Source organism: Chiloscyllium plagiosum, chromosome 32, assembly GCF_004010195.1.
Source record: "Chiloscyllium plagiosum isolate BGI_BamShark_2017 chromosome 32, ASM401019v2, whole genome shotgun sequence".
Taxonomy (NCBI): domain Eukaryota; kingdom Metazoa; phylum Chordata; class Chondrichthyes; order Orectolobiformes; family Hemiscylliidae; genus Chiloscyllium; species Chiloscyllium plagiosum.
This window is the reverse complement of record NC_057741.1, coordinates 25,368,960-25,390,557: the sequence shown is the minus strand read 5'-3', so window position 1 is coordinate 25,390,557 and position 21,598 is coordinate 25,368,960. Positions and strand designations below refer to the sequence as shown.

Genomic DNA, 21,598 nt, shown 5'->3' with positions numbered 1-21,598 from the left:
AGCAGCCTGTGGTCTGTCGGCAGTACAAAGTACCTGCCGTAAAGGAAATGGGTGAACTTCTTAACACCAAAATCGATGCTCAATCCTTCCTTTTCCACTTGGACATACTTGGTCTCTGCTAAGGTCAGTATTTAACCCTGGCCCAGGCTGCAGCTGGTGGTGAGCTGCCTACTCGAATACAACTGAATGCCTCGCTAGGCCATTTCAGAGAACAGTCAGGAGCCAACCTCTGTGCTGTGTCTCTGGAGCCACTTATAAGCCAAATCTTTTGGCACATGTCGTTCTCTAAATGAAATTATGATGTGGAGGTTCTGGTGTTGGACTGGGGTGGACAAAGTCAAAAATCACATGACACCAGGTTATAGTCCAACCGGTTTATTTGGAAATACAAGCTTTCAGAGCCCAGCTCCTTCCTGACTGCCTGAAAAGGGATTGGGGCTCCAAAAGCTAGTGGTTTCAAGTAAGCCTGTTGGACTATATCCCATTGTTGTGTGATTTTTGATTAAGTGAAATTAGTTTGGATTTACAGCAATCTGGTAGTTTCATGGTCACCCTTACAGATGCTGTCATTGTCATTTGGATATTTTATTAATGCAATTGAATTTAAAATCCTGAAGTGGCATGGCAGAAGCTGACATTATGTCCTCTGATCCTAGACTGTCCCACAAGGGAGAACATCTTTTCAGTGTCTACTCTATCAAGTCCCCTAAGATTCTTTATGTGTTTCACCTCTCATTCTTAAAAATTACAATGCGTATAAGCCCAACCTACTCAACCTCTCCTCATAAGACAATCCCTTTATACTTGATATCAGTTGAGTGAACCTTCTCTGGACTGTCTGCAATGCCAGTATACCTTCTTTTAGTTTCCTCTGAGGAATAGAGCAATTAATGCAGACAACTAATGCAACTAACCAGCAAAACATGTTTTGTGCAGATGGTTAAAAATCACACAACACCAGATTATAGTCCAACAGGTTTACATGAGTCTGTGATAAGGCCTGGAGTCTGTGATGAGGCTGGGGATAGGATCTGTGATGAGGCCAGGAGTCTGTGATGAAGCCAGGAGTCTATGATGAGGCCTAGAGTCTGCGATGAGGCCTGGAGTCTGCGATGAGGGTGGGAGTCTGCGATGAGGCATAAGGCCTGGAATCTGCGATGAGGCCAGGAGTCTGCGATGAGGCCTGGAGTCTGCGATGAGGCCAGGAATCTGCGATGAGGCCGGGAGTCTGCGATGAGGCCTGGAATCTACGATGAGGCCAGGAATCTGCGAGGAGGCCTGGAGTCTGCGATGAGGGTGGGAGTCTGCGCTGGCATCACCCTGGACATCGTCAATGTCGCCAAAGGATGGGAGGTAAGAAGAAGAAAAGAAAAAAATGCAAAAAGAGAAAAAAAAGAAAAGAAATGGATGCAGCAGGTGAGCTCCAGCTCAACAGTCCTATTCCGCCACCATCTTGGACTTTGTGCAAATCCATAAATTTTGGGATATTTTTCAGCTTCCTAAAATTCAGCATTCTCTACAAACCTGTGAAGACACCATTCCTGAAAGTGTGTGCAATATGTCCTCCAGCCTGGCATCAAAATGTTCAGCGTTAAGACAAGGAAATGAGGATCTGTGATGGAGGCTTTTATTAGGAAATTCAGGTACAATTTACTACATTTGATCAAATGAGCTTGTAGGAGATACTGATCATTAGCTGGTTTTAAATCACCCTTGGCATTATGACTTATTAAAGATGCTAAATACTTTAGTTTGTAAGTTAGAATTTAAAGTTCTGGCAAGTCTAGGAAATGGAGCTTTCAAAAAATTGTTTCTGTTCAGACTCCCTTTGAGTTTTGGTTGGGTTTCCAGTTCCTAAGAATTGTGATTAATACTTGACAACACCCATAAATTCTGCACCTGGTTCCACATCCTATTTTTATAAAACTGGCTAGCCTTCCTAATGCTTGTCAAAGGAAAGGTTTTGTCATGTGACAGTGAACTGTTCTTGTACACGGCCCTCCAGTTGTTTATGGGGTTTCTTTCCACAATTACAGGATGTTTTTTCAGGAAAGTGTACTCTATTCTGGAAGTGTTCCTTACACTGAAATTTGCCTGGCGCTGTAAGAAATTTGAGTTCAAAAGCAGTGACCATGCTGGGCAAATGCAGCTTCATATAAAACTTACAAGTTCCAACTCACCTCAAGCATTGCTCGTTGTAAAATAACTCACAGATACATTCACCTGGAGCAACAAAACTTAAATGGAGCAGTGTCATTCACTGATGGATTATCTGGGGATTCTTTTTCTCTAGATATTTATTTTCCTTTTAAGAAAAGATTAGTTAGAGACTGAATTTTGTGCTGTTACTCCAATTCAACTGAAAAATATCAGGAAAATCAGATGGCGAGGAGTAGGTCTGAACTCCAGCTCCTTTCCATGACCCAGCTCACAAGCCAGTAGTTAGCCTGACTATGTTCTATTAAATGAAGGCCATCTATTTTTCTTGGATGTTAAGACCAGACCCAGGGCTTTTGCCTAAAACTTCGATTTTCCTGCACCTTGGATGCTGCCTGACCTGCTGTGCTTTTCCAGCACCACTCTAATCTTGACTCTAATCTCCAACATCTGCAGTACCCACTTCCGCCAGGTGCCCATTGTTAATGATGTCAAGTGTCTTAATTCACCAACTGAACGGCCTAATAGGAGGTTCAATGTGGCTGCAAACACTCATTTGTTGAATACCTTGACTATCTACAAAGCCTTCAGTAAAACCTCTTGTGTACTATTTTGAGTGCTTCTGTCCCATTTAAATAGGTTCCCACCTCAGGTGTTGCTGCAGTAAGTGGAATCAGAGCTGTCACTCCTGCAGAGCGTAACTGATGGCTGAGGGCCAGATTAAAGTCCTCAAATTGAGGGATTTAGTTAATTAATTAATCTGGAATCCTCACTCACTTAGCAATATAGATAGATGATTGCTGGGAAGGGGGGAGCGGTGAGACAATAGATGATAAGTTACTAATGGTAGTTTGATACAAAACTAATGTGCATATGGTAGAAAATATTAATATGAACAAGCATCAAATCCCCAGAACCTTAATAACCAGCAAAGAATGTTTCAAAATCATTTGGAAGACACTCTGATTCTTGTTCTGTGTAAAGTCAGCTGTGTAGGGTTTACCCAACTAAGGAAATTCAGACATGATTCATACTCCATTGGTAACCAAATATCACAATATCAAACAGAAATGTGTGGGTGTGTGTGTGTGTGGTCTATGTATATGTACATAATATATATATGTGTATGGGCTATATATATATGTATATAATATACACACCTGTGTGTGTACGTCTATGTCCCTGAGTGTATGTTAGGGTGTTTCTGTCTACCTATGTACATATTTGGGTGTCTATCTGCCTGAGTGTATAAACCTACCCATATGTCTCTTTGTAAATCATGTTGCTTTACTGTGCATACACTAAGCTGATTTTGTCTATGCTAGAGCAATCTCAACCCAATCCCACTGTTACACTGTCTCCCCAAAGCCTGGTGTTTTCCTCTGCTTTAAATGTTGACATAATTGTTTTGTAAGAGAAATGCAATAGTTACTGCCTCACCTATTCCCTGGGTCATAGTATGGTTCAACATGAAGATATTTGTTCTCAAGCTTCCTTCAGTCCTTGTGATGATTTTAAATAGTTGAGAGTGGGTTGCTGGAAAGACACAGCAGGTCAGGCAGCATCCGAGGAGCAGGAGAATCAACATTTCAGGCAAGTGCCCTTCATCAGGAAGGGCTTTTCCAGCACCCCACTCTCGATTCTGATCTCAAGCATCTACAGCCCTCACTTTCTCCTAATGATTTTAAATAAGTGACCCCTCATCACTGACTCCCCAACCAGATGTTACATTCCTTTCCTTGTCACCCTGGCAAGTATTTCAAACATTTAAAAAACTGAATTAAGCTTCATTTAGATTTGGTTCTCCTTACAATTGAATAACGTAAATTGCAGGGTCAAAGGGAGTGGTAATGGGACAGATAATGAAACACAAAATGAGACAAGAGGTGGTGTGAGTGGCAGAATAGTGGAAGCCATTGTCCAAGAGCAGATAAAAGGAATAAATCAGGGAAAACAAAACAAACAAAGTGAAAGAGAACAAAATGTGGATTGAGATCACAGTCTGAAATTGTTGAGCTCCTTGTTGAGTCTGGGGTGGGTGGGGAGATGGGGGGTCTTGCAACCTGCAAAGTTGGAAGATGAGCTACTGTTCCTTGAGCTTGCATTGAGCTTCATTAGAACACGACAGGAGGCCCATTACGGTGGAGAAGTCAGGAGGAGAACTAAAATGAGTGGAGACCAAAAAGCTCAGGATCATACACAGTCTGAAAAGTAGCATCTCACAAAGTGGTCAGCTCGTCCACAATCCTTAATGGAGCAGTGAGCATAGAGGCAGCTAATTAGGATGCCCTCTCTGGTCCTCCTATACAGAAGTGTAGGTGAAGACATCTAAAATTTGGCTCTGCTAAATTGTGCATAGTATTCAGGGATGTGTGGGTTAGGTGCATTTGTTAGGGATAAATATAGGGTAGGTTATTCTTTGGAGGGTTGATGTGGACTTGTTGGGTTGAAGGGCCTGTTTCCACATGTATGGATTCTGTGAAAGCTTAACTAATGTCCATTAGTAATGTTGAAACAGCATAAAATATTTCATGAATCAAATGTGCACTCACACACTTTGGGGTGGCACGGTGGCTCAGTGGTTAGCACTGCTGTCTCATAGCACCAGGGTCCCAGGTTCGATCCCAGCCTTGGGCGACTGACTGTGTGGAGTTTGCACATTCTCCCAGTGTCTGCGTGGGTTTCCTCCGGGTGCTCCGGTTTCCTCCCACAGTCTAAAGATGTGCAAGCCAGGTGAATTGGCCATGTTAAATTGCCCACAGTGTTAGGTGCATTAGTCAGAGGGAAATGGGTCTGTGTGGGTTACTCTTCGGAGGATCGGTGTGGACTTGTTGGGCCGAAGGGCCTGTTTCCACACTGTAGGGTATCTAATCTAATCGAAGACCTCCATTTGGTCCAAATGTCAGGGTCCCAAAGCGCGCAGCCAAGAATAAACAGGGCTGTTTCTGTCTCCATAAATGTCGCCTGACCTGCTGAGTGCATTCAGAGAAATGTGGCAAACAGCCGAATATTCAGAACCAAAGCTACGATAATTAACATCACTGTGTTGATACAAAGCAGAAATGACCCAGAGAATCATAAATTTCTGTAAAATAAAATAAAATACTCGAATAGATTTATGAACAATATTGGTCTCCAGACAATGAAAAGGCTTTGGGTTACATCAAGAGTGCAGTCAACCCAGTGTTGGGTGAATGGAATTCCTGATGGTTGCTTTAAAATGAGGTGTTAACCTGTTTAAAATAAATGAGTTAACACCCGCTAAAACAGCAGAGATGACTTCCAGACTAATGTGCTTATCGGTAACTTATTTCCTTATCCTTAGTTCTACTTTCTTGTGGTTTGCTGTATTCTAGGCTTTTGTGCAGTGAGAGTTCTGAAAATCACTCGAAATAAAGAGGAGATAGCTTCAGTAAGAGTCTGCACATGTGGTGTCGGCATTAACAGCTGCTTTCCTGTCTCTACACTTGTGGGCAATAACAATCAGTTGCAATGCACAGCTCTGGACCCAACAGCTGCTCCAGCTGCACAATACCATATCATGTCAATCTACGCAGTCAGAACCTGGGCCAGCAAGCAACGCTGTACTCGCCACTACCTCTCCTCTCTGTGCAACTCTGTCCCTTGTACTCAGACACTTTGCGCAGAACGGTGCCAAGTCTAGCTTGCCAAAATTGGCGTTAAAGTGGAGGTAGTACTGAGCAACCTTTGTCTCTGTGAGTGGCATAGCTAAATACCACAGAGTCTCAATGCCAAGTGTAAGGTTTACATCAATGATCCCATTCATTTGCATACTTGTCAAAAACGCCAACAATGAAGAAAGGACTTGTAAATGCTGCTATATAAACACAACCTCAGACCGTTCCAAAGCACTTTGCCAGTTGATAAAGTACTTTCCAAGTGCATCCACTGTTGTACTGAAGGGAAATATGCTGTTAATTTGCACACATTCCCACTTACAGAAATAGTTAATGATCAGTTCATTTGTTTTCCTTGATCCTGATTGAAGGAAAAACGGACTTCTGCAATCCTTTTAGGAAAATGACATGGGATTTTTTTATGTTCACCTGAGAGTTTAGAAGGGAACCGTTTTAATTTCTGAACCGAACACACACAGGCACACCTCCGACAATGTGGCACTCCTTCCATACTGCAGCTTCCATTTTACTCAGGTCTGCTGAGAAGGGTTTGACTCTGATCAAGGTTTTGATATTCTCCATGAGGAGCATGTAAGCCTCAGGGAGGCAATAGCATTTTTTAAGCATTTGCTGCTCTAAAGTCAAACACTGAGTAGGAAGGAGAAGTCACTGGATTGCCAGGGATTTCCAGGTCAGGGTGCCAGGAATCACATGACACTGGAGCCGCACCTGGAATATTCTTTCAGCGTTTGCCGAACATTCTTTGCAAGAGGAGCTTTTAAACTCTGCAAAAATACGGTCTTCAATAGTAAATCATAGGTAAACCTCTGAACTATGCAACAGCAGTAAAGCTATTTTCCACTGAAAAAATGGTTTGTACAGTTCCTTATGTTTAATGATGAATCTTGTCTATTGTTTTCGAGCCAACTACAGTTGTAACATAACTTTCTTAACTTCAAAATATGGCCTTAGTGATTGTGGTGTTATAACTGGTATATGGCACTCTAGAAGTGGGAAGTAAAATGTTTGTCTTGGTACATTTTACAAGGATTTCATATCATCTGTGATTTTGACATGTTTTTTCTTCTGCCAATAGTGTGCACGCCCAACTCATGTACCTCCCTTGAGCATATGAAATTGCATATGTGGCGAATAATTATCTTGATTATCATTAAAAGAATGCAGATTCCGATGTACAGCATAAGTTTAAATAAGGCTTATTGAGAAGAGAAGTACAAAGACAAAATTGTAGTCAAGTTTCTAGTCAAGCCCCTGTTTCTGTCACCGTCCTGACACTTCAGAACAGCAAGTGTACATGAACAAAGGGATGGCTACAGGATTGATTTTCCTGGCTCCAGCACTCCTGGAGAATCTGGACAGGAGGCACAACACTGAGGACATTTAGATGTTGAACCACTGCGGTGGTTTGCTGCCTCTGTACTTCCTTCTCAAGTGTCTTAAGAGGCCTGCACCACTCAAAACAGAAAGAAGTGCAGGAAAAGTGTGTTGCGAGATATCATACCATCTATGTCATCAGGGACCCCATGCAAAGTTTCATTCTGGAGCCTTTACCTTTACTAGTTAATGATACAAATTGTTTCACCCCCTTCAGTCCACTGACTGGCCAAGCTGTAATTTCCGTGGTTTATGTTCTCCTGAGGCCACCTCCAAAGATGTCATGATGGCCTGTAACCAGATTTCTTGCTTCAGCAATAGTCACAGATCGTGTTAGAGTTGATGGCTGTGAAGCCTCATAATCCAAGATATAGGAGATTGACTGACATGATAGTTAAGGGTTGAACGTACTTATTTTGTTTGTTGCTTTTTGCTTCTTGTACTTCATTGCAGCTGCAGCCAGTTCCGCCATCTTGACTTTCCATTAGAGTAAAAGATTTCATGGGCATCTAGACAGACACTATCAATGCTCTCTGTCATCCAAATTGTTTCACCTTCAAAACCTTTCGCTCCTTCTGACAAGAAATGGGATTTTTATTCATTTGTGCAAAATCATTTATTGTGATGATATCGCCATTGGAATTATTTCAACTCCAGTGCTCTTTCTAACACAGAGTGTTGTTTGCAAACACCTAACTGATCTAATGTTTCTTCTAAAGTGTATTTCAAAAGCAAGAATAGATCTAAAAAATGGCAGCTAATAAGTCTAGTCAAGCACTTGAACTTGTGCTTATTCCCAGTCGCTGTGAGCATCACACCAAGATGGACTGGTCTCAGTCTGCAGCCCTTTCAGCTGAGAGCAGAATCTTACTGCTGCCTGATTTCAGAGTTACATACAATCCATCTGCTCTGGAGGTGGAATAACCTGGATGCACAATCTCAACATCCACTCACAGTCTCCCGTTCTCCATGCTTTGTGACTCTTTCAAGATGATCTGAGAGTGACTGAGCTCATAACAGGAGTGGCAAAGACATTGTTTATGACCATTTTATTAAGGTCACGATTTCCCTGATGGCTTGCGTGACCCTCCTGCAGAGGCCAGTCCATTGATAAAAGCCCAGAGCATTAGCAGTCTGGGAGTTAGTGATGGAACTAAGAACAAGGTGATTATTAACCCTGGAGATGCACCCGACTCCAATGCAACCTGCATGTTTTCGAATGATTGATGCAAGGCCTCACACTTAGGGGATGTGGCCTTCCCTTTCTCTCAACACATTGTGGAAACTACTAACCACTTCAGTCAAGGGCTATAGCTGCTGAGCTTAACGTAAAGGAACTCCTCTCTTAAGAGCAGGACCTAACAGACCTGGGTGCAATACCTGTTCAGGAACATAGGAATCACCCTCCTTCTACCACCTCCCCATCTCCTACATTTGGAAAGTAAATCACAGGTGTCCCCAAATATGTTGTGCACTTATATTACACCTGTCACAATTCCACAGCCATTGAGGCAATGTTGCAACGCAGTACCTGTTGTAATATAAGAAATGGAGCACAATGGTGCAGACTCCAGTATTGAAATGACTAGGTAATCTGTTTCTCATGTTGCTGGATGACAAATATTTATCAGGGCACTGGTTCTTCTTCTAAATGAAGAGGACTCATTTTAGCATCTCATCTGATAAGCTGCAACTGTATAAATTCTGCTCTTGAATTGCGTTAGTCAGGGAGTCAGCACTTATTTCCAGCAGGGGCCTGGAATGCCTTGAAAAGCTCTTTGACCGAAATACAGTGCAGCTAACATTGGCACAGTTAAACCAGAGGATGCCACTTTTCAAAGTTGTTCCCATCAAATTTCAACACCAGCATTTTCTTCCTAACACCAAAACCTGAGTAAAATATAGAAGCAAAAGTTCAGCATAGAACTGCATGGAGAAATATCAAATACTACGTGAGGACCATTTCAATAAACGACAACTATCTCAATGACAAGAAACTAGTAAATAGTAAGTTTAGGACTGATATTAAGAGGCATTTCATGCAAAGAATAGTTTCTGGTTTTGGAGAGTTGTGGCTAAAACTCTAAATTCATCAAACGATTCTCAAACACTGAGGTGGAGAATCGTAGAATTCAGTGAAGAAATGAATTCAACAGCCTAAGTGTTCTCTGTCATCTCTGTTTATTAAATAAAGTACGGGTATGGAATGAGCTGCAATAGGAAGTGGTGGAGGTGAGTACAATTGCAACATTTAAGAGGCATTTGGATGGGTATATGAATAGGAAGGGTTTGGAGGGATATGGGCCAGGTGCTGGTAGGTGGGACTAGATTGGGTTGGGATATCTGGTCAGCATGGATGGGTTGGACCAAAGAATCTGTTTCCGTGCTGTACATCTCTATGACTCTATTATGTTTTCACTTCACTCCTGTATTTTACAGAAAGTTGGTTGCGATGAGGTACTGGGCTCCAACAAAGTGATGGACAAATGTGGTGTTTGTGGCGGTGACAACACCACGTGCAAAGTGATATCTGGAATCTTCAAGCAAACCATCATGTCGGTAGGCTATCACAAGATTCTTGAAATTCCCGAAGGAGCTACACGAATTAACGTCACCGAGACGATGAAAAGCAGAAATTACCTGGGTAAGTGCTAACTATCAGTCAACAAACTGGGGCCCTCACCATGGCAACATCTCCTCCACTTGCCAACCAATCAGAACATTGTTCTCATATGGGATAAAAGTTATGTTTACCTTTACAGTGGTTTTCTTGTGAAAAGACACAAAGCTCTCACAACAGGTGTCTTTTTCCAGCAGTTAAGATGAAGCCCTGCTCTCTCCTTAGCGAGAGAGAGATAATTGGTGGTGATTTAACCAGAGGATTACCATACCTCAAGTGAGGGGAGAGGTTGAGAAGGAGAGTCCTTTGTGATCATCTCATCTGGTACAAGAATTGAAACCACACTATTAGGCATCACTCTGTAATGTAAACCAACCATGCAGCCTCGCAACTGAGCTAACGGATCACCTTCCAGGGTGCTCAGGTACCAACTTATTACAAATTCACTGAGCTGGATTTCTAGACAGAAACAATGGGACATTGTGAGAAACAATTAGGACTTAGAAATTCAGTAAGACGTCACCTTATCTCCTCCCACTGGAGACTAGCTGGACAGACGTTTACCCTAATAAGGGGGAAACACACAGACCCTGTGACAGGAAATTGTGAAGACCTGCATGGAATTTTAGGCCCAGGGTACTTAACATTTTTCTTAAACTCTAAGTTTGCCCCTATTTTCTGAAATTAAGAATTTGGAAGGATACATGTCCAAATAAATTGCTAGGTTAGGTGCCAAATATTTCAGTATTAGAGTAATTAAACCAGAATCAATTGAATCCATGGAATCCAAGTCTGAATGTAAATTAACACCATGATTTTTTGACTTAACTACCTGATTGCTCTGGGCACTTTGCACTATCTCTTTTAGCTGACGTGGGTATTGTGACAGGAGAGGATCATTTTTAAATATGTATTATATAGTACGCTGATGTCAACTTTTAGATAATTGTCATTGATCCAAATGTCAGTTTTTGTGCAATTGAGCAGCTATTTTTCAAATTGCTCCCTGCCTCCACATTGAACCTGAGGGTTATTTTCTAGGCTCGTGCCATTAATGAGAGCATTTGCCAGTTGGCTACCCATATCAGGAAAACATGACATTCTGCCAACAATTTCTAATTCAAAGTGACTCCTTACATGTAAGCAAAAGTTTGGAAAATGAACAATACAGTTCTTGTGGTTCTGTTCGCTGAGCTGGGAATTTGTGTTGCAGACGTTTCGTCCCCTGTCTAGGTGACATCCTCAGTGCTTGGGAGCCTCCTGTGAAGCGCTTCTGTGATCTTTCCTCCGGCATTTGTAGTGGTTTGAATCTGCCGCTTCCGATTGTCAGTTCCAGCTGTCCGCTGCAGTGGTCGATATATTGGGTCCAGGTCAATGTGCTTATTAATTGAATCTGTGGATGAGTGCCATGCCTCTAGGAATTCCCTGGCTGTTCTCTGTTTGGCTTGTCTTATAATAGTAGTGTAGTCCCAGTCGAATTTATGTTGCTTGTCATCTGTGTGTGTGGCTACTAAGGATAGCTGGTCGTGTCATTTTGTGGCTAGTTGGTGTTCATGGATGCAGATTGTTAGCTGTCTTCCTGTTTATCCTATGAAAGCAACCACCCCAACACACACAAAAGAAGTTGCATCAAGACACTATTCAAAAGGGCCACAACACACTGCAGTACACCAGAACTGCAAAAAGAGGAAGAAGAACACCTATGCAATGTATTCGCCAAAAACGGATATCCGCGCAATTTTATCAACAGATGCCTAAGGGAAAGACAATGGAACGAGGACATGCCACAACCCAAAGGACTAGCCACACTACCATACATCAAGAGCATTTCCGAACTGACAACCAGATTACTGCGACCACTAGGACTCATAACAGCACACAAACCAACAGCCACTCTCAGACAACAACTCACCAGAACGAAGGACCCGATACCCTGCATGAGCAAAACCAATGTAGTGTACAAAATCCCATGCAAGGACTGCACAAAACACTACATAGGACAAACAGGAAGACAGCTAACAATCCGCATCCATGAACACCAACTAGCCACAAAACGACATGACCAGCTATCCTTAGTAGCCACACACGCAGATGACAAGCAACATGAGTTCGACTGGGACAACACTACTATTATAGGACAAGCCAAACAGAGAACAGCCAGGGAATTCCTAGAGGCATGGCACTCATCCACAGATTCAATTAATAAGCACATCGACCTGGACCCAATATACCGGCCACTGCAATGGACAGCTGGAACTGACAATCGGAAGCGGCAGATTCAAACTACTACAAATGCCAGAGGAAAGATCACAGAAGCGCTTCACAGTGCTCCCAAGCACTGAGGATGTCACCTAGACAGGGGACGAAACGTCTGCAACACAAATTCCCAGCTCGGCGAACAGAACCACAACAACGAGCACCCGAGCTACAAATCTTTTCACAAACTTTGAACAATACAGTTGAAATGGGCAAAGTAGATCATAATAACAAGACAGGCAAATTTTAAGTTAAATCAAGGTCTTAATTAAGGTAAGAAGGGGTTTTCTGGAAAATAGGGAAATCAAAACATGAACCTATTAAAGGGATGAAATTAATGTACAATGTTCATAGGGATTGAACTCATAATAATTAGCAATGTGTAGTGTGATCAATTTTCTTACCTATTGACTTCAAACAAGTTCAAAACAAGAAGCGAAAGAACTATGGATGCTGGAAATCAGAAACAATATCAGAAATTGGTGGAAAAATTCAGCAGGTCTGGCAGCATCTGCAAGAGAAAGCCGAGTTAATGTTTTGGGTCCGGTGACCCTTCTTCAGAACAGGCAAATAGAATAGATCCTTCTTAAAACAAGCACTGTGCAAATTGGGCATTGTCTGAACAGGCACTTTGTAAAACATCCACTGTGTAATCGAGGTACTGAGTAAATTGGGTATTGCGTGAAAAAATAGTTTGAGGAAGATATCTGAGTGACTCATAAGAAGCTGCCATACCTTCATATGCCACATTCTGTACTCTCCCTCTGCCACTTCCTGGATGGATATGTTGATGAGTTGATGGTAGCATGGATCTGGATCTGAGGAGCTCCTGCTTATGTGCCAGTTTATTCTGAAAGAGAATTTGGAATCTGGCCTGTAGAAGGTATGTACAAATATCTCTGGCAGTTTAGCCTGTTGTCTAGAGTAAGAGAAAGAAACTCTAGATGGTGGGAAGAGTAAGTGGCAATAGTGGCAGCATGGGCAGGCATAAAGAGTGAAAGTAAAAGAAAGGTTTATCTTTAGATTACTTACAGTGTTGAAACAGACCCTTCGGTCCAACAAGTCCACACCGACCCGCGGAAGTGTAACCCACCCAGACCCATTCCCCTACATCTAACACTACAGGTAATTTAGTATGGCCAATTCACCTGACCTGCACATTTTTGGACTGTGGGAGGAAACCGGAGCACCCGGAGGAAACCCACGCAGACACGGGGAGAATGTGCAAACTCCACACAGAGAGTCGCCTGAGGCGGGAATTGAACCCGGGTCTCTGGCGCTGTGAGGCAGCAGTGCTAACCACCGTGCCACCCTTGAAATGTGCTGCTCTGGTCAAAGGAGAAAAATGAGAAGTGAGGCGGCAAGGTTGGAGCAGTAGATTGGTGGAGTGCATTGCAGATTCTGGATAGTTATGCAGAGTGTAAGAAAGCTGTGATTCAGCATCCTATCACTGCAGCTACAGTCCCATCATTTACATTTGTCCCAATGCTGACAAGCCTGTGGGGGCAGGCTGCTGGTATTCACATGTTTCAAAGCACACACAAATTCATTTGGTTCACAGACTTAGCTCAGACGTCTGATCACAGTTCTTTGTTTTTACAAAGGACAATCTTTGAAGATCTTATGTTCAAACAATTAGCAATGATATGGTATGTTCCGGACTGATGACTTGGCAAACTGAGTGTTTGCTTGTGGAATTTTTAATGTAAAGTGCAATTTGCACTTAACTTGTTTCATTCACTAAACATTGTGGATTTCAAAGGATTGCCATAATGCTATTAATTGCCTTCATCAAAAAGGATTGGCATGTTTTCACTGAATGATGGGCATGGTATGCAGTCAGTAGCCGACATGTTAACCGCTCTGTCTAAATACAATGATTCACAATGAAATCAGGAATAAAAGACAGATTACATTTGTACAATTGTACACCAGTCTGTGAGTTCTAAATTGACTTTTCTAATAACTTAAATTACTTTTGAAAGTCTGTCATTGTGTTCCTCTTTGGATAGGTGCCTCTCTATTATGTCATCCCTTGATGAGTCACCTTCAGTATACTAATATATAACGTGAATGGTTTTGTGATACACATTTTTGAGTTGGAGTAAAATCAAGGGGAAGCTGTAAGCATCTGTACCTCCCATAAGGAGTATTGAACGTGCATAACTTGGAACTTAGATCATCCAATTTCATTTGCCAGAAACCATAGGAGGCATCTAACTTGCTAAAATATTTTACTTAAGTGCCATAAATTTCTAATGTGTTGGAAAATTATAATCTACCATTTTAATAGCCTTATTACATCTCTGGGATCTGAGTAAGTTTGTAATTTATCACTCTTTTTGCCACAATTGCTAACATGTTTGCTTCTTCATTTATATTATTCATGGCACTTAAGTGCTTCATTCTGTCAAGCTCCATTTTGCAGCTAAACAAAATGTGATTTTCTGCATGGATGGATTACTAGAGAATTTATTGAGCAGTTGAGGTCCAGTCTTGACTTAACAATTATTCTAATCTTTATATCTTGTAGATTTCTATACCGTGTCCCAATTTAACAGAGGGCCAGTTTTCAGAGGGTGAGCCTTGGTGTCAGGTCAAAGCTCATTCATTCCACACTATAAACTAAAAGAGGCTGGTGTATTTTAGAGCTGGGGACAGCTTTACCAGCGATTTTGAATGTCTAGTTAGTATGGTAAGGATACAATATCATGTATTGCAGGGGGCAGCAACTGTGTGTGCAAGATCAGCCTCCAGGTCATTCCTGTGATAGAACCTGTCCTTCATTCTGTCCTCTCAGGAGTGATCTAAAAACTTTTCCTGGTCTCCCAAAAAAACAAAAGGAGTGTATTTAAACTTACATTGTCAGGGCAATTCTGACTTTGATTCCCTTGCACACTGAATTGTCTTGACAGGTAACTCACTGTGTACAGTTGTGGGCAATACATTTTAACTGTTTGTACCACATTATAGGAAAAATGTGAACGCATGAGGGAGACTGCAGAAGCGATTTACGAGAATGGTTCCAGGAATGAGAAACCTCAGTTTAGAGAGAGAGGTTTACAAAATCATGAGCAGAGTAGATAGGGAGAAGCTGTTCCTGCTTGTAAAAGGGGAAACGATGAGAGGGCATAGAGTTAAAGCATTGTGTGAACAAAGCATGGGTGATGTGAGAAAAAAGGTTTTCATGCTGCAAGTGTTAGGAGCTGGAATGCAGTGCCTGGAAATGTAGGAGAAGGCAGGTTCAATTGAACCATTCAAGAGGACATTAAATGATTCTTGAGATAGAAATGGTGTGCAAAGATATGGTGGAAAGGCAAGAAAATGGCACGTGATAATAGAACTGTTGCAAGCACAATGGGCCAAATGGCTTCCTTCTGCTCAGTAACAATGCTATGATTCTGTGATTACCGTTTCCTATTTAGGCCCTATCATCAAAATCTCAGTCAGGTCCCATTGACACCGTCTTGGGAATTGAGAACCTAAAGACTGACCAGGATTTAATATTGCACAAACATCAATATGGATCCTTTATTAATGCAGGCACTCCATGCTCTTTCCTGCTTCTTGTTACAACTCCATCTGCTGGTGCCATTCTGTTTGGCAGCTACGAGTGAACAATATGTACAAGTTGCATTTTCAAAACAGTACATCACAACAATCAGGACCCAACATGGATTTCATAAAAAAGAACACACTGCTAGTATTACGGAAATGTCCCTGCTAACTGCTTAAGGCAACTTGTTAAAATGTAAACCTGTCAAATCTTGGTGCTTTCACTGAAGTGTAAAAACCGGGGCAATTTAAAGTAATCATCCTACTCTGCTTTCTGCTGTGTGGCTAGCGATAAAGTCTCTATAAAGTTCCCTGTCAGTCAATGATTCAGAAAGTGGTGTTGCTCACAAACACTCAATCCTAAGAGTGGTTTAGATTTTTTTTGGCACCACGACAAATGGCTGTTACATTTGAAGTTATGGTTGACATTGTGAAATTTTCTGTGAATGAGAAGTGTAGTGGTACAATAACCCATCATTTTCACCTTAGCCCATTGTAACTTAAAAGTAATGTTTTCCACTTAATGTATTTGTAGTACATATCTGTACCTTATTGGAGGAGAGAACTCCTCGCTTCAGGGGAGACATGTTGCCCTGAAATGTGCCACACCTTTTTTAACAGACTGCACCGATTATACAAGAAGTATGTCCTGCTGAAGCTCACTGGCCTCATTTGGGATTTAAAACAGAAGTAAATGAGGGTGGAAATCAGCTCTCCCATGTTTTCCATGGCTCGCTTCTGAAAATCAACTTCAGCACAAAATGAGCACAACTAAAATCTTCCTTCCCTTCAGAACAGATATATTTAGGGGTTTTTATAAAGCTTGGTTCTGAATCAGAGTGAACCTTTATTTTTTTTCCATCTTCTATTAGTTAGTATAGTTGCATGTTTTGCATTTTGAGGTCTAATGTTGCATTTCACAATTTATTTTCCATACTGTATATTTATGGCCATATAACTGTGATCTGAAACACTGCTGTTTAAATTGTTTCCATTTACTGGAAAGATTCCCAGTGATTTGCAGTCTAGGTTGAAATTGCAGCTTCCTTTTCTATCTGACTGTACAAAGCTCTTTTTCAACTTAGAGATTTATTTTTGTTTTAAATTTGGGATAGGGGTTTTGTATATTTACCAATTCTGACAGAAGTCTTTACAGAATCTTTGAAGACCGTGCTTGATTGGTGAAGGAGTATTGGGCTGGGTTTTACCCATGGGCAGAGAGCCCATGCATGGATCCCTAATATAGGGCACCTTGCCAGGCCACCCATTCTTCTGCCATTTAATAAGCAGCGGGGGAGGCATAGGGCTGGCCCAATTGAGACACTTCAGGATTGCATCCTGCCGCTTCTCAACATTAACAGGGGGCAGGAGAGGCCAGGACCCAATATGCAGCCTAGCAGGTCTATTCCTGCCAACTGTGAGCCAATGGAAGGTTGGGTGAAGGCATGTAGTGGCCCTCTTTCTTGGTCCCCATTGCCAATTGAAGGGCCCTCCAGTAATCTTTCCTCCATTCTGGCCTCCCACCCTCCCCCATATATCCCCCTCATCCCATCTCAGCCAAAGTATACTCCTCTCCACTCGCATTGGCTGCCATGCAAGATCATGCATCTGCTTGTCTGGTTGGGTACAGCTCCAACAATACTCAAGAATCGTGATCCTCTCCAAGATGAAGCAGCCCACTTAATCAACATCCCTTCTCTACTGACACAGAATGATAGTACTGGATACCATCTCCAAAATGTACTCGAATTTCACCACGTTACCTTCAACATCACCTTCCAAACCTGCAGCCTGTTTCTATTTGAAGAGCAATTGTAGCAGGCACACTGGAACAGCACCAGTTGCAAATTCCCCTCCAATTGCTCCCAACCCTATCTTGGAGTTGATACTCCATTTCTTCACTTTGCTTGTCCTAAGATCTGGAAATCTGTATCTAACAACACTGTGAATGTAACTACATCTCATGGACTGCAATGGTTCAAGGACAATGAAAGATGTGAGTTAAATGCTGGCATGGCCAGTAACGCCTACAGTGAGTGATATGGACTAGGCCAGACCATTCAAAACATTCTGAAGCAGGCAGCCCCAGACCTGGTACAGTGTACAGTGAACATTACTCCGAGTAAGCTAACTAGGTTGACTACTAGAGTTTAAAACAGACAAAAATGTATTCACAAAATTACACAATGAAACACAAAGAACAGAATTAACAACCATACAGAACTCAGTCTATCCAACTAGATTTGATTATGCCGTTCTGAATACACACAACAGTCCCAATAAGCAAACTCCCTTTAAAACCTGGTATAAATGGCACACATGCTTACAGGTTGAAGTTAAAGGGCAGAAAGAGAGAGAGAGTTTCCATACAGCTCACCGTTGAACTCCTTACCAGTTCAAGATTGAACTAAACTGCTCAGCTCAGCTCAGCTCAGCTAGAGAGCTGACCACTCCCCTTTCATTATACAGGTCACTTCTAAAACATGACCACTTTAGCCTGAAGTCTTATCTGTTTACATATGAACAAAATGTCTCGCAAAATTCCTTTCATCTTTGCACCAAACCAGACTGATCAGAGCCCAGGCTGGTTTATTACCCCTCTGAAAAAAATCAAGGACAGAGTATCACTGAGCCAAGGAATAGCTTTTAGAAAAAGAAGGGACTAGCTGTGTAACAGTGAGAAAAGTTCATCAGTGAACAAATAAACATTTCTGGAGGCTGCTGGAGACAGTGATATTAGCTAGAAAAAAAATGACAGTTAAATGGGGTTAAACAATTTAGCATTATTGAATGTTGTTGGAGCTGGACGAAGAGAGATTTTCTGCTGGTATCCTTCTCACTCATCTGTTGCAATCTTGTTAGAATGTTAGGAAATATATTGGGAATTGAGGGATCATCCCAAAACTATGTTTGCTCAGGATGGAAAAGCTAGAAAATGAGGTATTTATTTCATGTTTTCAGTCAAAAGCCAATTCCCAAGTACCCGAAACAGACAATGTCATGAGCAGAGGTGTAGCATTATGGAATTGCCAGATGAAGATCTGCTGGGCACATGGAGTTTAGTGTCTGTCTGAGCAGAGATTCTAAGTGTCTTAGATCAATGCCCCCAATCAATGAGACTCTATACCAGCATCCCTCCTCACAAAATAACCATATTCTCCTCACAACCCCAATGGGGCATCATCATTGTTATCAGTTTTTCTGTCCAACATCACTCATAACATATTAGCTATTCATATTAAGAATCCTCTTGTGTTTATTTTGAGTATGTTTTATTTTTCCAGTTTTACTAAACAACAGCAATTGAATACATCATCCCAAAAGTAGTGAGGTCTTGTAGCCTGTGAAACCAGGCTAACTGATTACTGCAGTGGGAATAGCCTGCATCCCTTTCAAATTAATGGGTAAATTAAGAGATGAAAGGAACTGTTAGACAGAGTGTAAAAAACTGTTTGATTTAACGCTGGTTAATATTTGTCCAAAAGGAAAAGATCTGCAGCGGGTCACATATGGATCTTACAAAGTAGTTCTGTTGTACAAACGGAACAAAAGTATCCTTTCTAATTCTCTGACACTTCATTTGTCATTTAAACTCGTGTTATGTTTAACAGCAGTTTTCCCAACATTTTCATGTTTTGTTAATTTCACCTCACATTCCATGAACATCTAAACTATGTAACTGGTTTTTGTATTGACTGCATATCCGTTTTCCATGGTTTGTAGCAATGTAGCAGCCTGGCACCAAATGTGAGGCGTTTGAAATTCCAGTTATTTTTCATTCATTCATGGGATGTGGATGTCGTTGGCTGGGCCAGCATTTATTAGCTATCTCTCATTGCCCAGAGGGCAGTTGAGAGTTAACCACATTGCTGTGGGTATACAGGCCATGTAAGGGATGGCTGGTTTCCTTCCCTAAAGGACACTACTTTTCATCACGTATATAAATTATTTGGATGTGAATATAAGAGGTATAGTTAGTAAGTTTGCAGATGGCACCAAAATTGGAGGTGTAATGGACAGCGAAGATTACAATGGGATCTTGACCAGATGGGCCAATGGGCTGAGAAGTGGCAGATGGAATTTAATTTAGATAAATGTGAGGTGCTGCATTTTGGGAAAGCAAATCTTAGCAGAACTTATACACTTAATGGTAAGATCCTGAGGAGTATTGCTGTTCAAAGAGACCTTGGAATGCAGGTTCGTAGCTCCTTGAAAGTAGAGTCGCAGGTAGATAGGATAGTGAAGAAGGCTTTCCTTTATTGGTCAGAGTACTGAGTACAGGAGTTAGGAGGTCATGTTGTGGCTGTACAGGACATTGGTTAGGCCACTGTTGAAATATTACGTGCAATTCTTCCTTCCTATCAGAGAGATGATGTGAAACTTGAAAGGGTTCAGAAAAGATTTATATGGATGTTGCCAGGGTTGGAAGATTTGAGCTATAGGGAGAGGCTGAACAGGCTGGGGCTGTTTTCCCTGGAGCATCAGAGGCTGAGGGTTGACATTATAGAGGTTTATAAAATCATGAGGGTAGGATAAAGAGACAAAGTCTCTTCCCTGGGGTGGGGAAGTCCAGAATTAGAGGGCATAAGTTTAGGGTGAGGGGGAAAAGATATAAAAGAGACCTAAGAGGTAACGTTTTCACACAGAGGGTGGTGTGTGTGTGGAATGAGCTGCCAGAGGATGGGGTGGAGGCTGGTACAATTGCAAAATTTAAAAGGCATCTGGATGGGTATATGAATAGGAAGGGTTTGGAAGAATATGGGCTGGGTACTGGCAGGTGGGAGTAGATTGGGTTGGGGTATCTAGTTGACATGGACAAGTTGGACCAAAGGGTCTGTTTCCATGCTGTACATCTCTATGACTCTTATGACATTAGTGAACCAAATGGGTTTTTCCCTGACATTCGTTATTAAACTCTCAATCCCAGAATTTGTTTGAAGTAAATTCAATTTCCACCATCCTGCAGAATTTGAACCTGGGTCCCAGTATTAATAGTCTAGTATTAACCCCATAGGCCGTCTCCTCCACTTAAACCAATGTCAGAGTTAGAAACCAGACTTTAGCAATTATCAAACATTGTTCTTCCTCTTTTAGTCATTATCCTGATTTTTTTTCACTTTTGCTGTCTGCTGAAGGTATAAACTCAGCAGACTTGTCGTGAGGTGGTGTTCACTGGTACTTAATGTGGAGCATTACAGAAATAAACCTTTCAGCCCAACTTGTTTTTGTCAGTTTTTGGACCTAGAAATTACTCCCAATCACATTTGATGCTCATTTAGCCCTTTAATCATTTCCTTCATCTGTTGCCTGGCCATAATCTTGGATATTAATATCGTGTCCCCCTCAATCACTATATCTGGATGTGAATCCTCAAGTCTCATAATGTTTGGTTTTGTTACATTTAATGGATTTTTGGTCTAAACCCCTGAAGTATTGGAAACAGTTAAGCTTCTATCTACTCTGGTCTATACTTGCATAATTTTAAGCACTTTTTTGTCTCAGTAATTTAACCTGATAAGTAAGTCCCAATTTTTGAAGTTAATTGTTGGATCTGAATCAGGCAGAATCCTAGTGCATTTGCATGGCCTTTTGGAAAACTCCAATCACTCTGTTTGATTATGGAGCCCAATACAACACACAGGATTTCAAATTAGATCATATTAAGATAAGTATGTATGTTAGCTCGCTGAGCTGGAAAGTTTATTTTCAGACGTTTTGTCACCATGACCAGGTAACATCATCAGTGAGAGTCTCTGGTGAAGTGCTGGTGGTATGTCCCGCCTCTTTATTTATAGGTCTTGGTTTCTTAAGGTGGGTGATGTCTACCAACGTCTAAAAACAAAGCTTCCAGCTTAGCAAGCCAATTTACAAACTTATCATCAACCTGAACTACAAATCTTCTCAAAAATTGCTCTCATATTAAGATAGCATCATATTAAAATAGATTCATTTGGAGGCTCACTGATGATGTTTCCTA

General features: G+C 41.6%; 1 protein-coding gene across 1 annotated transcript in view; it reads left to right on the top strand.

The window, feature by feature from the left end:
* The window catches only part of adamtsl7 (ADAMTS-like 7), a 409,961-nt gene that overhangs the window by 345,239 nt on the left and 43,124 nt on the right, over positions 1 to 21,598 (top strand). Inside the window, exon 8 of the mRNA XM_043674273.1 lies at positions 9,630 to 9,834. Coding sequence (XP_043530208.1) covers positions 9,630 to 9,834 — 205 coding nt within the window. The remainder of the gene's footprint in view (positions 1 to 9,629; positions 9,835 to 21,598) is intronic.